This window comes from Lutra lutra, chromosome 1 (assembly GCF_902655055.1).
Source record: "Lutra lutra chromosome 1, mLutLut1.2, whole genome shotgun sequence".
Taxonomy (NCBI): domain Eukaryota; kingdom Metazoa; phylum Chordata; class Mammalia; order Carnivora; family Mustelidae; genus Lutra; species Lutra lutra.
Genome location: NC_062278.1, coordinates 110,763,739 through 110,778,378, shown reverse-complemented (window position 1 = coordinate 110,778,378; position 14,640 = coordinate 110,763,739). Strand labels below are relative to the sequence as shown.

The following is a 14,640-nucleotide window of genomic DNA, read 5'->3' as shown; positions in this document are numbered from 1 at the left end:
TTACTATAAGCAGTACTAGGTATTTTATTTTCAGGTTGTATTTGGAGAGAAGCAAGCATCTTTGCCTCTTTGTAGTAGGAAGTTCAGACAGGTAAAAGGTAGTATCTCCTCCCTTTCTTTTAACTTAGGGGAAAAATTTACGGTAGTCTATTTTTGCAGGTGTTTTTGGTGACAAAGAACTAAGATTATAAGCAGTATCATATCTCTGGGTTTTAAACAACTTTTTAAACAGGGTTTTGAGAGACAGACTTAATTTTTCTTGTCTTGAGTTTTAAAGGTATTTAATTTCATGAGCTAATTACATTAAGAACTAAAGTGAAGGAAGTAATGTCTTGGAACTTTGCAACCTTTTACACTTTCTACTTTGGGAGTTGATTATAAATGAGGGTGGTGAGATGGAGGTGGATAGGATTTAGTGACATAGCAGTGACATTGGACTTAGATGATTGAATGGAAAAAGGACAACCATTGATCTTGTCATGCGTTAAAATAAAACCTAAAACTTAATGATTACACTGTGTAACCACCACTGAGATCAAGAAAGAGAGGATTTTCAGCCTTCCACATATTGCTTCCAAATTATGGCCCATCTCCCCACAGGTAACCACTATTCTGATCTGTAGAGTAATACCTTTGTAGCAGTGTTCCTCATCTGGCATGAGCATCATCTGGGAACTTGTTAGAAATGCAAATTCTTGGGCCCTTTCCAAGCCCTAACATACCCACACATTTTTGTGTGGGGGATGAATATTTATGTGATTCTTTAAGTCTAAAGCAGGGATTCTCAAGCTTTAGCATGTATGGGAATGACCTGGATGGCCTATTAAAACAGAGGTGCTGGGGCCTACACCTGGAGTTTTTGATGAGCTCTTTCTGTTTGTCTGTTTTATTCACTGATTCTCATTTTCTTATGTGCCGGGCATGTTTCACTCTGTGCTAGTCATTGCATTTGAAACGTTATTTTGCAGGAATAACTGTGAGGCCTATAATGCAAGCACTTTTCTCCAAAGAATATTTGCATTTGCCTCTGCCAGGCGCCTGAGGGCGCTATCAGTTTGAGATCACCTGTTCAAAGTTTCATTTTTCCTGGACAACTCAAGGGATTCTTACTATAGTAATGTTTGAATTCTCTTTAGATCATCCCAGTTCTTGTCCCCTTCTCTCTGAGATCCTGGAATGCAGACCGTTGTAGGGGAAAGCCTCCTGTCAGATTCCCCAACTTGTTTGGATCCAGTGTTTTTTCCCTTCTATAGCTGGAAAGGCCATGAAAATGGAGGGTCTGGGTTTCTGGGATTAGCTAGTACTCTCAAGGAAAAAGTGGCTTCCAGCTTGTTCACCTCTCTAGATTCTTCTCTACTTTTGGCCTAATAATTCCTTACTATTTTGTAATCTCTTTGATGCTTTTGAAAAGATTATTTTAAATATATTTCATCCAGTTTTTTTCGTTGTTTACAGTTACAGGACTGATATGAACAACCTGAACCACTTTTACCAGAAGGGAAATCTGGGAAATAAATTATTGATGTGCAGTATTTTTTTTTCCAAAATACTGTGGTTTTTTTTTTTTTTTTTTTTTTAAAGATTTTATTTACTTGACAGAGAGAGATCACAAGTAGACAGAGAGGCAGGCAGAGCGATAGGGAAGCAGGGTCCCTGCTGAGCAGAGAGCCCGATGTGGGACTCGATCCCAGGACCCTGAGATCATGACCTGAGCTGAAGGCAGCAGCCTAACCCACTGAGCCACCCAGGCGCCCATACTGTGGTTTTTCAAAACATTAAAAATCTATGGATATTTATATCCTTAAAAACTTTTATTTTTAGCTACAACTTCTCCCATACATGGGACACATAAGATGGTTTTGGTATAAAAATTCTCCTTGTGTAAAGATTTCCAGGGTTGCATATTTATGACCTTTAACCACTCTAAAGGGCTCTGTTATTTCTGGTGGGTTCCAAGGAATGCTTCCCGCAACTTGAGAAAGCCTGACAAAATGCAGAGACGGGCCTAGTACAGGATCCATTTTATAGTTTATGGCACTTTCTGTAAGGTTTATTTTTGTCTGTAGCTTTAACCAGGCTGGACACACCAAATTTAGGAAGTAGAGATGGCTACACTTTTATCCCTAACGTGGTTTCTGTCTGGGATAGCATGTGGAATGCCCCAAACCTTGTTCACTGTCAAGTTCTAAGCACTTGATAGATGATATTTTAACCACCTCCCTCTCTCCCCAAAAAGTATGTCATATCATCTTTTTTTCCTGTTTGATTCCTATGTCATGTTACTCCCTCGAGATAGGCAAGATTCTCGAAGAGAAAATCCCCTTCCCATTATTCCGTTGCTGCCAAATCAGAATACATTCTTTCCAGAGAGGAATGAGTCTGTTGTATTTATCTTCAGATATCTTTTGAGGGGGGTTAGAGATGGAAATACACTAATGGTACACATGTGCATTTGGAAGGTAAACTGGTAGGCTTTCCAGATGTCAGAGGTTGTTAGTAATACGGTGAGACACTTTATGTTGAAAACTCTCACTGATGCATAGCAATCCATGTAGGCTGGGCTTGGGGTAGGAATGAACAAACTCTTGAGAGCTATTTGTAGAGTCCTTAGGATACTTGACAGTCATTTGATAAATGTCAGGATGGTGACGGTTAGTTGTGGGGAGCACACAACCTCTCTAAGTTGTGTGTCATGAGAAATGGAAGAATTTAATCCTGATGGTAGCAAGCATTAGCATATCTCAAAGGCTATAACCCAACTAGTTAGAGCAGAGAATGTCTGAAGGCAGTAAGCGCATGCTGCTCCCCAGTACCTTTCTCCACCTTTCTTTTCTCTTCCTGGGATGTGCCCAAAATCTATGCATAGGCTTATGTCACTAATGCAGGATGGGAGTCCCACTATATCAGAGGGACACTGAGTCCCCTCAGTTTGTGTTTTTCTTTTATTAGTTTAGAGGATGATGTCATTGATATATAAATCAGTAAACCTGTGTTCTTGCTACTTTGTTGCTGGACCTAAGGTTCATGTTTTGAGTCTAGACTTTCAAACTATACCCCAGGATATAGGAACTCTCCAGTTCGGAACTACAAATAGTGGGTGTGTGGGTGGGAGGAGGGTGCTTTCCGTATAACATGGGGGCTTTCCAACCATGGGATTTCTTAAGTTACAGTACTTAAAAATGACCCAGCACGGGGTGCCTGGGTGGCTCAGTGGGTTAAGCCGCTGCTTCGGCTCAGGTCATGATCTCAGGGTCCTGGGATCGAGTCCCACATCGGGCTCTCTGCTCAGCGGGAAGCCTGCTTCCCTCTCTCTCTCTCTCTCTCTGCCTTCCTCTCCGTCTACTTGTGATCTCTCTCTGTCAAATAAATAAATAAATAAATAATCTAAAAAAAAAAAAAAAACAAAAAGACCCAGCACAATCCACCCCTTAGTTGATAACTTTTATGTGGACCAACACATTGATCTCCAGACCAATATGATACCATCATTTATTATTTTCACATAACTCACCCCTTAAAAATAGAAATAGTGCTGTCACAAATAATAAACTCCCTTATTATAATTCTGACTTTACTAAAAACTGTGGAGAACTAGGACCACATGAAGCCCACTCAGTTTAACCATTTCCTTGTGGACATAGCTTGCTGAGTCCCATGTGTCCAGGGAGTTGTCTGGGATATAGGTATTTCCCCTGTGCAATGGCACATGCTGCTCCTCCCTCCCCAGCCAGAATAGAACCTTAAGGGCATGTGGTTGGAGACCATCATAGATCTTATGGCTACAGTTTCTTTAGCATTACTGTTGGCATAGCTGCTCATGTATAGCTGTATCACAGACCTTTGAAGTAACCCTGTTAATGTGAACTTTGGAGATTATATACTCAGTTTTGTACCTGAGCCCAATAGGGATTTGGGGGAGCCATTTAATGGCTCCCAGTGCTGGTCTAGTTAGTTCCAAGTATCATCTCCCCCTGTATTCCTCAGGCCTCAGGCAGTCATTGGCATACATGCGGTCCTCGTATACTGTAAGTGGGAGAATTAGGAGTGGACCTGCACTTTTTGCCAAAACCCAGAGTCTAATTTTTGGCACTTGATATGGATACAATAATATAGGACTGTTATGAGCATCCTTGATGTTACAAGTGCTGATATCTATTCCCTTTAGCTCAGACTCAGAGAAAACACATTTAGATGGGGTTGGGACTATGCCTTAGGACAACCAGAGCCAGGAAGTCTCAGGGTTTGGGAATGGATCATCTCTCTCATGGGTCCAGTTAAATGGTCAGGTACAATCAACCCTGTTCCAGCTGTTAGAGATTTGGTAAGTCTAATGTTCCCCATCCCCACATATACTTTCTCTCTTAACTACAGTAGAGCCTTCCATTTATTGTTACTTTGAAGCTTAGTCTTTGCCTAGGCTATCCAAGTCTGGATTCTGCCTGGTTTTTTACTCGGTACCATGATTTCCCATCCCTCGATTGTTCTAGAATAAAGTATCTCCAACAGTTGGGATATGTATTATTCTGTATTTGCAGCCTCTAGACTAAATAGATAACTTGGCATAGAGCCAAATAAGCAAGTTAGTATTTTCCCAAGAAAAGTCAATTACCACGGGTGTTATGAATCACCTGAGATGTCTAGGGCAATGACTGTGATCATTCCTTCGAGATAAAACTGTAGCCGATGGTTTTTTTTGTACTCAAATGAGGACTACTGGCTTATTGGCTGTAATGTTCTCTAACTTGGCATTATAGTTAGCCCTTCCATAACTAATATTCAGTGTCCTCGGTGTGGGTAGCAGAGACCTCTTTGAGTTTCTTTCAGAAAGTTTCCCTGCAGAGTTACCTCCAGCTGTAGCAATCTGTGACTGGCATTGAACTGTTGGGCAATGCCTGGTCAGTGCTCCAAGCCAGAGAGTCCCCAGAAGAGAGCACTCTACTCCTCTTCCTCACTGGGAACTAGTACCTGGAATAGTACAATATGCATCTTTATATTACTGAACTTCTTTGTCTTACTACGATAAAGTTTTCTTTGAGAAGACTTTCAAATAAGGATGACTTCCAGAACGTGGCCAACACAACCACTGTCCTCAACGGGGGGAGATGGTAGACTCATTGGTTTGGCAGCAACTCAGTCCAGTTCTTCCCCCTGCATCTTTCCAAGTTTGTTTCTGAAGTGGTTGGAGCCAAGTAGCCAATGGTAGAAATTGTTATAGAGGGTAGAAATTGTTATAACAATTTCTCTATATTCCCATATAGAGGGAATGGCGGAGTCCTATACAGAGAGTAGAACAGGGTCAACTAGATGCTTTCTATAGGTCATCAGTCAGTCAACCTAGGATGAACTATGATAGGTAGTTTAAACTTCTGTTTTGTGTGGGAAGAAAAGGAGAGGATGGGGCAGAGGGATAGTAGTGTATCTTCCCTATTTTTATTATCTATTCAGTATTTTCAGGCCTGTTATCTCTGTTAGCCTGTAGTCTCCTCCTGCAAGGTTCCTTGTGACTTGGTGTTCTTGAAACACTTGTGTCTCAACCACACCCTACTGTGTACCCCACCCTCCGTACCCACACATCTGCTACTTGCAGATAAAGCCTCCTGTTCCCAGTAGAGGAAGTGTCCTAATTTGGGATCATGGGCCTCCCCTCCAGGGGCATGTGTCTCAGAATTGTCTGAAGTTTGGATATAGGGTTGAAGGGCAGACAGTATGGTTGGCTATTATTTCTCTTGGTATTTCCTTCTCATGACCATTAATAGTTTGCCCATCAATTTGGGCTGTTTTTCAACCTGTCTTCATAGCTAGACCAATAAGTCTTTCTACTGGAATCTCTTTTTCCCCTCTTTTTTACATCCCCTCCCCCATTTTCTTTTGGTTATTTTGGGAGGTGAAATACCAGAAGTCTTCCTAAGCCATCTTTTCCAAAATTGTGCATAGGAAAGACTGCTAGTTATCTACCCATCTATTCTTTCTTCTTTTCTTCTTTATTAGCAGAACGCTGATTTGCATGGAGCACATTTGCAATGCGCTCAGCTAAAAAAACAAAAATGATGTCCATCAGCTACCAATAAGGATGACACAGTGTGACCCAGTTCTTGTCAATGAGGGGTAACTAGATGTGTTGAGAGGCGTTTCTAGTAAAGCTCCTTAAAAGGGGATAACTTCAGGGCATGTGCCCTTTTGCTCTTCTTTCCCCCCGCTTCTTCTTCCCTGTATCTTAGAGGAGATGCCCTACACAAAACAGGCACCTTGCAACAATATGACCCTGTGAGAAAAGCCAAGCGAAGAGCCTGGGTTACATCTGAAAAGGCTGGGTTATTGACAGGGCAGATGGGCGCTGTGTGTGAACTCACATTGCATAGTTTGTGCACACCATCGCCTCCGCTGCTGCCTTAGGGTTGTGAAAGCATGCCTTTGCCATACAGATCCACACGCCGACATCTCTAACACTGTTTGCCATAAGATTGTGCTGCTACTGGCTACTCTTACCATCTGAGACTTTTTTTATACCTAAGTCCTTTAAAATTAGCTGTTGGTACCTCTTTGCCCCAAGTTCAAAACTTGACACTTTTTAGGAATGGAAGGCCTAAGATCCTCCAGGGGAGTCGTGGTATACAATTTGAAAACAATGGAGTTGACAGCAACTTAGTTAATTTTCACAGATTTTAAAAATTAATATCCACAGAAACTGGCTATTAAAATAGTAGTAATGTAAGTGTACCATGAGATGGTTTTACAACACATTACCCATTTTAAATGTCTAGATCCATATTTTAAGTTTTGTGGAGGTGAACTACTCTCTTTTTAGATTCCTATTTATTTTCAGCCAGTTGTTCCAGCTTCGTATTGTTTGTAAAAGTACAACTCTGGAGCAGGTGTAAGACCTACAACTATAGAGGGTTATTGCAACAACTTTAAGTTCCAAAAAGTTGTGTGTTACTTAATTGTGGTCACAAAATAGAATCTACAAATGTCCCAGTTTACAAAAAGATCATTTCTATAGACACATATATATAATATCAAGCTGTGACTGTTTTTTTCCTAGATCATGGGATAGATAATATAGTCTGAGTGTTCTATTTAATTTTTCTGTAATGAGTTGGTATCCACTTTTACATCAGAATAATTTTTTTTCAAAATGAAAAGACATCCTCTTGATGGACATTTAAGAAGAGAAACAGCAGAATGTGGCTGAGAAATGCAGAGCATTTGGGAGCAGCAGGACCTGAGGGCTGCCCGCTTCTGCTGCAGAGACACCACAGCTGACAGCCCCGGCTGCTCCAGGCTCGTGAACTACTCCAGAGCTATTCATGGGACCTGAGTGGCCATGAGCCCTGACTGTGACACCAGAGATGCTCGCTGTCATCTGCCTTTGCTTCCTCATGGTGCCTTGCCCCATCCCATGTCAACATGTCTCTCTGATGCTTAAAAAGTGTGCTTTTACTTATTCAGTAAACACTAGAATTTGGGTTATTTGCCAAACCCCTGAGCAATGCTGGGAACATAACAGTGAAGCCAAACAGACCTCCATGGAATTAGGGTGTAGTTGGAGGAGAGATGCAAATCAGACCATTCCGATGTATAGAATGGGGAAATGAAAGGACTATGAAAGAACAGGCTGCTAGGAGGTCGAGTCACTGGACAAGTGGGGAGACCTTCGTTGCCTTGTGCGTTCAGAATTCCCACCCAAGCTGCGAACTGTAGGAGGGGAAAGAGCAGGTATGTAACAGTTACGGTGAGGGGAACTAGTATTCTGGACAGAGGAAACAGCATGCGTGAGGACCTCAAGATGCTGTGAACCTTATCGCTCTGGTGAACAGAGTGAGAGGACAGTGGCTAGAGAAGAGAAAGCGGAGAGAATGGCTAGATGAGTTTGCAGAGGTAAATGGAGGCCAAATCACACAATTATGTAAATTATGATAGGATTTTGTCTTTTTTTCCTAAGCAGTCTCACCATTGAAATGTTTTGAGCTGAAAAATCAGGTTAGTTTTCACCCTGGCTGTGGTACTGGAAATGGATTAGAGGAAGAGACAAGAGAGGGATTGGAAAGAATAGTAATCAGGGAAGGGCCAGTCATTTCTATAGCTATTTAAATGAGGCAATTGCAGAATCTGATGGACAATTTGTAACCTTGACTGACTACTAGTTAGCATTCTCTGGTTTTGAAATGACTGTCCATCTTCTTCACCCTTCCATATGGGTTCCTATGTTTATCACAGGTAAACTTTTGGACAGTGGTCATGTCTGAGTTACGAGGTAAAATCTTTGCTCTTCCCAAAGTACTAAAGCCACAGTTATGAAAGGACCAAGCAAATAATGGGTGCTTACTATGAGCCAGGCACTGTAGCAGGCACTGGCATATGGGGTGAGTAAAAAGTCCCTACTGTAGTGGAACTTACTGTACTGAGAGTAAATATTAAGTCTTGCAAGTGTGATTACAAACTGAGATAATCATGTCAACTTGTCTTGTTATCCACTAACAAAAATCTTAAGGTAACACTCTTCATGGCTCCCAGACCCAGGGCTACCTGGTATGATTGTGCAATTTGAGTGTTGCACAAAGATACCTGGCTAAGGAAGCTAACAGGGTTGAAAACTCTGCCAGAATTTCCCTTGGCAACCCAAACAAGGGTTGTGCAAGGCTACAACTGCCTAGAGGAAAGAAAGGTACCTTTTTCTTTGGTACCAAAGTGTCCTAGAGGTCAGCATGCTCTTCCTCTCAGAAGGGAATTCCTTATTCTCAAGATGGAATGGCAGGCTCTTGCTCATAAACGTGTAGCTGCCTTGAGCACAGAAATGCATGTGAGGTGAATGTCATAGCATGAGTGGGTGCCATTGGAAGCTAAGAAAAGAATGGAGTCTAAAGAAGGCTTAGGACATGGGTATTAAGAATGTAATTTTTTAAGAACAGAGCCTACATCCGCAGGACTTAGAGCAGTGTTACACACAGCTAAGCCAAGTGGGTAAAGACAACCTCGTGGTGGGACAATGGAGGAAATAACCTGCCTGTGCATCAGGAAGGTGGTTGTGTTTTGTGGACTGTGTACGCATCACACTGGGGAAAGCTATGGGAGAGGAAAAGGGGTCACCTATAAAATCATGGATTGTTTTCTGTTTGCTGCCCCTGGCTAATTAAACAAAGCTTCACTCCCTTAATATTAACATTTTGGTCTCAGTTTTTAAATCATACACTCTCAGCTCATGGGAGTGGTTCTGCTTCTGGGGAGAATCACGCCAGAAGAAACCCAGAAACATAAAGCAAAGGATGAGGAGCCAGGTGTCTTGGAGTCCTGGCTCTTCCTAGCGGTTGTATGATCTTGGACAGGTGGAGAAAACCTCTCTGAGTCTTCATTGTTTCATCTGAAATTAGGAGGTTGCCTTTCTCACTGGGTTATAAGCCTCAAAAGATACTGAGATAAAACTTTGTGAACTGAAAGGAAGTAAAATCCTCCTTTTTGTCTTGAAATGCCAAGTTTCCAAGTTTTAGATGCCTGCCCCTGAGCTGGGTTGAGCTGTGTGGGTTGGCTCAACCTCTGTGTTGCAGGGGTCCATTTCTGAGGATGGGTCTGGGCTCATCTGTCTTCTGGCTGCGTCAAGGGTGTTTGACTACACTCTAGCGTTGATGACTGGAAAAGGTTTAATTTGTCATACAGACCCAAGACAACAGGTAGCTTCCTGATTCAGACAGATTATGTTCTGACCATAGGACATCTGTCTCCTAATGGAATCCATGGTTAGTTGAGATCTTTTTTCCTTTCATGGGGACTATAAAGTCAAGGTAACGCTCAGGCACCAACACCACCCTTAACAGATGCATGAGGGAGCTCCCCTCCCCTTTGTTGCTAGCTTGTTGGGCATCACAGCCCATACAGGACTGGTTCACTGCTCCTCAGGCTCAGTCTCTCACTTGCCCTCCCTCTGACAGCTATTTTGAGTTAGTGATGATCATAGAAAACAGTGGGGAAGGTAAGTAAAAGCATCTATATCAGCCTTTTTTTCCCTCTCTGTTGGTCATTACTAAAACAATAGCAGCCACAATGAAGTTTAATCCCTCTAACTTCTGACTAGAGCAAGAATCTTAAAAGGCATTTCCGTGCAACTTCCCACATGCATAGGAAGATTGCTTTCCCCTCTTTCCAAGTTGTTAAGATGGACGTATAATGTACAATCCATGCCCAGCCGAAAAGGATGTTGAGTTCAGTTTGTGTGAGGACGCTATAAAGGTCAACAAGCTAGCAAGATAGTCCGGGTGAGAGGAAATGTGTCCTTCACAATGAACAAGTACAGCAGAAGGCTAATGACGTCACTGTGCATGTGGGCGTTTATGTAGCAAGGTGGTTATCCCCAGGCCAGGACTGGACCAAAACTACAAAAAAATCCTTGAAAGCAAAGCCAAACCGAAGGAAGATCTCTCAGTGTCTTTGTGAAGACCCACAGGGAGGTTTCTCTATCTCCACACCAAAAATGATTTTGATTCTTATGAATGACAGCTTTCTCTATGTTGTGGAGACCTTGATCTAATAACATATCAAGTTCCTTATTTTCGTAGGCTGCTCTGATGCCCAGAGCACACATATGACCGAAAAATACGCAAAAGATGTGAACATATCACACACACACGATGTAAAAATAGCCCATAAAGATAGGAGAAGATATCCAGTCTTAGAGAAATGGAGGTTAAAATCACAAATACCATTTCTCACCTTTCAGATTGGGAAAAATTGCATAGTTTAATATTATGCAAAGTTATGAGAAGACTACAAACCCTCATAAGTTGTGGATAAAAATGCAAACCAATAAAATCATTGTGGAGGAAATTTAACAGTATTTAACAAAACGACAAAATCATTTACCTTTTGATTCAGCAGTTCCACTTCTGGGAATGTACCCATTTGTGGGAATCTATACCTCTACCAATATGACCATATGTGTCATGAAAATATTCACTGTGGCATCATTTGTAATTGCAATACTGAGAACAACCAATCAGCCCAGGAAATTTAAAACAACTATGGTTAATATGCTAAGGGCTCTAAGGGGTAAAATAACATGCAAGAAGAGATGGGCAATGTAAGCAGAGAGATGGAAATCATAAAAAAGAACCAAAAAGAAATACTTGAAATCAGAAACATTAACAGAAATGAAAAATGCCTTTGGTGGCCTTATTAGTAGATGGACACAGATGAGGAGGAATCCCTGAGCTTGAGAATATACCAGTAGAAATCTCCCAAAACTGCAAAGCAAAGAGAACAAAAACTGAAGAAAGCAGAATAGAATATCCAAAGACTACATGATAGTACAAAAGTTGTAACATACTTATAATGGACATGTCAGAAGGGGAAAAGAGGAGAGAAGGAACATATGAAACAATAATGACAATTTCCCCCAAATGTCAGGCATTAAGCACAGATCCACAAAATCTAGAGAATACCAAGTAGGGTAAATTTTTAAAAAATACTCTACCTGGGTATATCATTTTAAAATTACAGAAAATCAAAGAAAGAAGCCAGAAGACAATCTATAAAATGTGCAACTTTTCTTGAACTCCTTAGATAAGGTTACAGGGAAGCTGGTTATCCTGACTCTAATGAAATAAAGGAGTCTCTAAAAAGGGACCAGACACAAACACTCACTTGTAGAAAAGCACGGAAAGACTATGGGGTCAAATCACAAGCAGGGAAGAAGGACTCAGCTAACACATTTACCTAGTTGCTAAGGTCTCAACGCGAATGTGGGATAATCAGAACAGGATCCCAAGGAGCCACAGAAATAAGGGATTTCATACTTGCAGGCTTTTCTCGATGGACCCCCTACAAGGTATTCACAAAGAAGTCTGGTTGGCAGAGCGGGGACTAGAGGAGAAAACATCCATGTGGTACAGGCCTGCAGGACGGGAGCAGTCTCTGCTGCAGGAAAGGCAGGAAGCCTTGTCTGGAAATGTAGCCACTGGGCCAAGGGCAGCATCCCTGTTACTCCCAGGGGATAGGTGAATACTTATTATGGCTGGGAGGAGCAGAAAAGTCCTCATGGGCTCAGAGAGACGGAAATTATAAAGTGTCACATAGAAATAAGATAACAGATAAAATATTAAATTTTTGGTAAAAATATAGCAACTAGGAATAGAAGAAAGCTATTCTGTGATAAAGATACAGAAAACCTACAGCATCATACTTAACTGGTGAAAGATGGACTGCTTTGCTGGTAAGCCAAAGTAAGGATGTTTACTCCCAAAACCCCTTCCAATAAGAAAAAGTGATTTTATACATATTGAAAAGGAAGAAAAAAAGCTGTTTCTATTCAGACTCTTAATCTCATAAAACAAACTGAGAGTTGCGGGAGGTGGTGTAGGGATAGGTGGGTGGGGTTATGGATATTGGGGAAGGTATGTGCTATGGTGAGTGCCGTTGTAATACAACGGGCTAATAATACATTGGGGGCTAATAATACATTGTATGTTAATTAAAAATTAAAAATTAAAAAAATACTGTTTCTATTCATAGATGATTTTCCATATAGAAAACCTCCAAACTCTACAAAACAAATACAGAGACTCATAAATGAAGTTATGAAGCCACAAGATAATATAAAAAAAAATCTGTTGAGCTCTATATTATAAAAGTCAGTGATTGGAAATTTAATTTTCTAAAATAGTACCATTTATAATACACTAAACATGAAATACTTGAGTATAAATCTAACAAAATATGTATAGGATTGTATGCGGAAACCTACAAAACAGATGAAAGAATGCAAAGCCCTAAGTAAATGGAGAGATACTGTGTTCATAGATGGGAGAACTCGATGTTGCCAAAAAGGCATTGCTCTCTGAATTGATTTAAAGGCTAAACACAACTGAAATCAGAAACATTATAGGTTTTGTCGCACAAATAGACAAATGGATTGTAAAATTTATATGGAAATGCACAGGACCTAGAATACACAGAACAATTCTGAAAAAGAACAACAATGTTGAAGTACTTGTATTTCCTGATTTTGATACTTACTGGGAAGCCACAGTAATTAAGTCACTGTGGGCTCAGTGAAAGAACAGACATGGAGAGGGCAGGAATGAGATAGTTTTATTAGCTTATTTTGGAGTTGACAATTTCAGCTTCATCTTTTCAGCTATCTGGTAGATCCTTTCAGTTTGTAGACTGGTGTTCATTTCTTCTGATAGCTAGCCCACATTTTATATTTCTTCGTAAAGACTTCTTTAAGTTAACGCATGTTGCTTTGCTTATCTTCTGTGTCAACCATTTCCTTCGTCACCCTTTTTACTTTGCTGTCTCGTTGAGTGTCTTGGCTGTTGGCTTGTCTTTCTTTCATGCCACTTCCTAAGTTTACATTTGAGCCTCTTCTGCTTTGGGTGTTGTAGTGGGTCGAATGGTGCCCCCCCCCCCAAAAGATATGTCCACTCAAAGACTGTCACTGTGATCTTGTGGGGGAAAGGAGTTTTTGCAGCTGTTATTATAGTGTAGATGTTGAGATGAAATCATCCCAGATTACCTGGGTGGGCCCTAATTCCAATGGCAAGTGTCCTTAGAAAAGAAGGGGAGCAAACATAGGAAAGAAGAGAATGTGAAGTTGGAGGCAAAGATGACAGTGATGCATGTACAAACCAAAAAGCCCAGGATGGCTGGCAGTCACTAGAAGCTAGGAGAGAGCCTCCAGAGGAACCTACCCTGCTGACACCAAAATGGCAGACTTCCAGCCTCCAGAACTGCCAGAGAATCCATTTCTGTTGTTTCCAGTCACCCAGTCTGTGGTGATTCATTCAGGCAGCCCTAGAAAACTAACACACTTAACTTCTTAAAATGGACTCTTCAGCGGCGTCTGGGTGGCGCAGCCATTAAGCATCCGACTCTTGATTTTGGCTCAGGTTTTGACTCAGAGTTGTGAGATCCAGCCCTGCATCCAGCCCCACATTGGGCTCTGCGCTGGGTATGAAGCCTGCTGAAGATTCCCTCTCCCTTTGCCTCTTCTCAGGGAAAAAATAAATAAATAAATAAATTTACTCTTCAATCCTGAGATGATTTTTCTTTTGTTCTATTTATTTCTTGAATTCAGGCAACTCTCTTAATTTCTTCCTGTTCTTTGTCCAAATCCATATTTGCTTTTAATTTCTGATTATAGGCAGTTTTTTATATTTCCCAATACTTTTTGAGGTTATTTAGTTCAGTCTAGAATGCTGTCATGCAGTTTTCTTCTACTTCATGGCTGTTTTATGTTGTTTGGATTTGTTTTGATTTCTATCTCCCTCAGAATGGTGGAGGATTTTATCCCTTGAGATGTATTGATTTTCTTTACCTTTAAGTAAGTTTGCATAATTTTCTTCAATTCTTTTTGTGGATTTAGGCTGGTTTACAAGATTCTGAGTTTAATGGTGCCCTCTTCTGTCAATATGTGGCAAAGTACAGCTTTTCCTAATGTTTGTTTTTGGTGGTTAGGGAGGGATTGTCTCTCTTCCATGTGAAATCCAAGCCTGTGATGTGCGCTGAAGAATATAAAGTTTTATCTTAATGCCCTCACCTTTCCAGTTCTGTGTGTTGAAACATATTGCCTTCTCAGGAAGAGCTCCCAAAAGCATACAGCGTTCTTGCATTACCCTAAGTGTTCACCTCACATTTCCTTATATGGGACGC

General features: G+C 41.0%; 1 protein-coding gene across 1 annotated transcript in view; it reads left to right on the top strand.

Moving 5' to 3' along the window:
• LOC125101235 (uncharacterized) overlaps positions 1 to 10,539 on the top strand; it is a 33,695-nt gene extending 23,156 nt beyond the window's left edge. The window contains exon 5 of the mRNA XM_047731842.1: positions 7,144 to 10,539. Coding sequence (XP_047587798.1) covers positions 7,144 to 7,155 — 12 coding nt within the window. The 3' untranslated portion in view covers positions 7,156 to 10,539. The remainder of the gene's footprint in view (positions 1 to 7,143) is intronic.
• Positions 10,540 to 14,640: the final 4,101 nt, after the last annotated feature.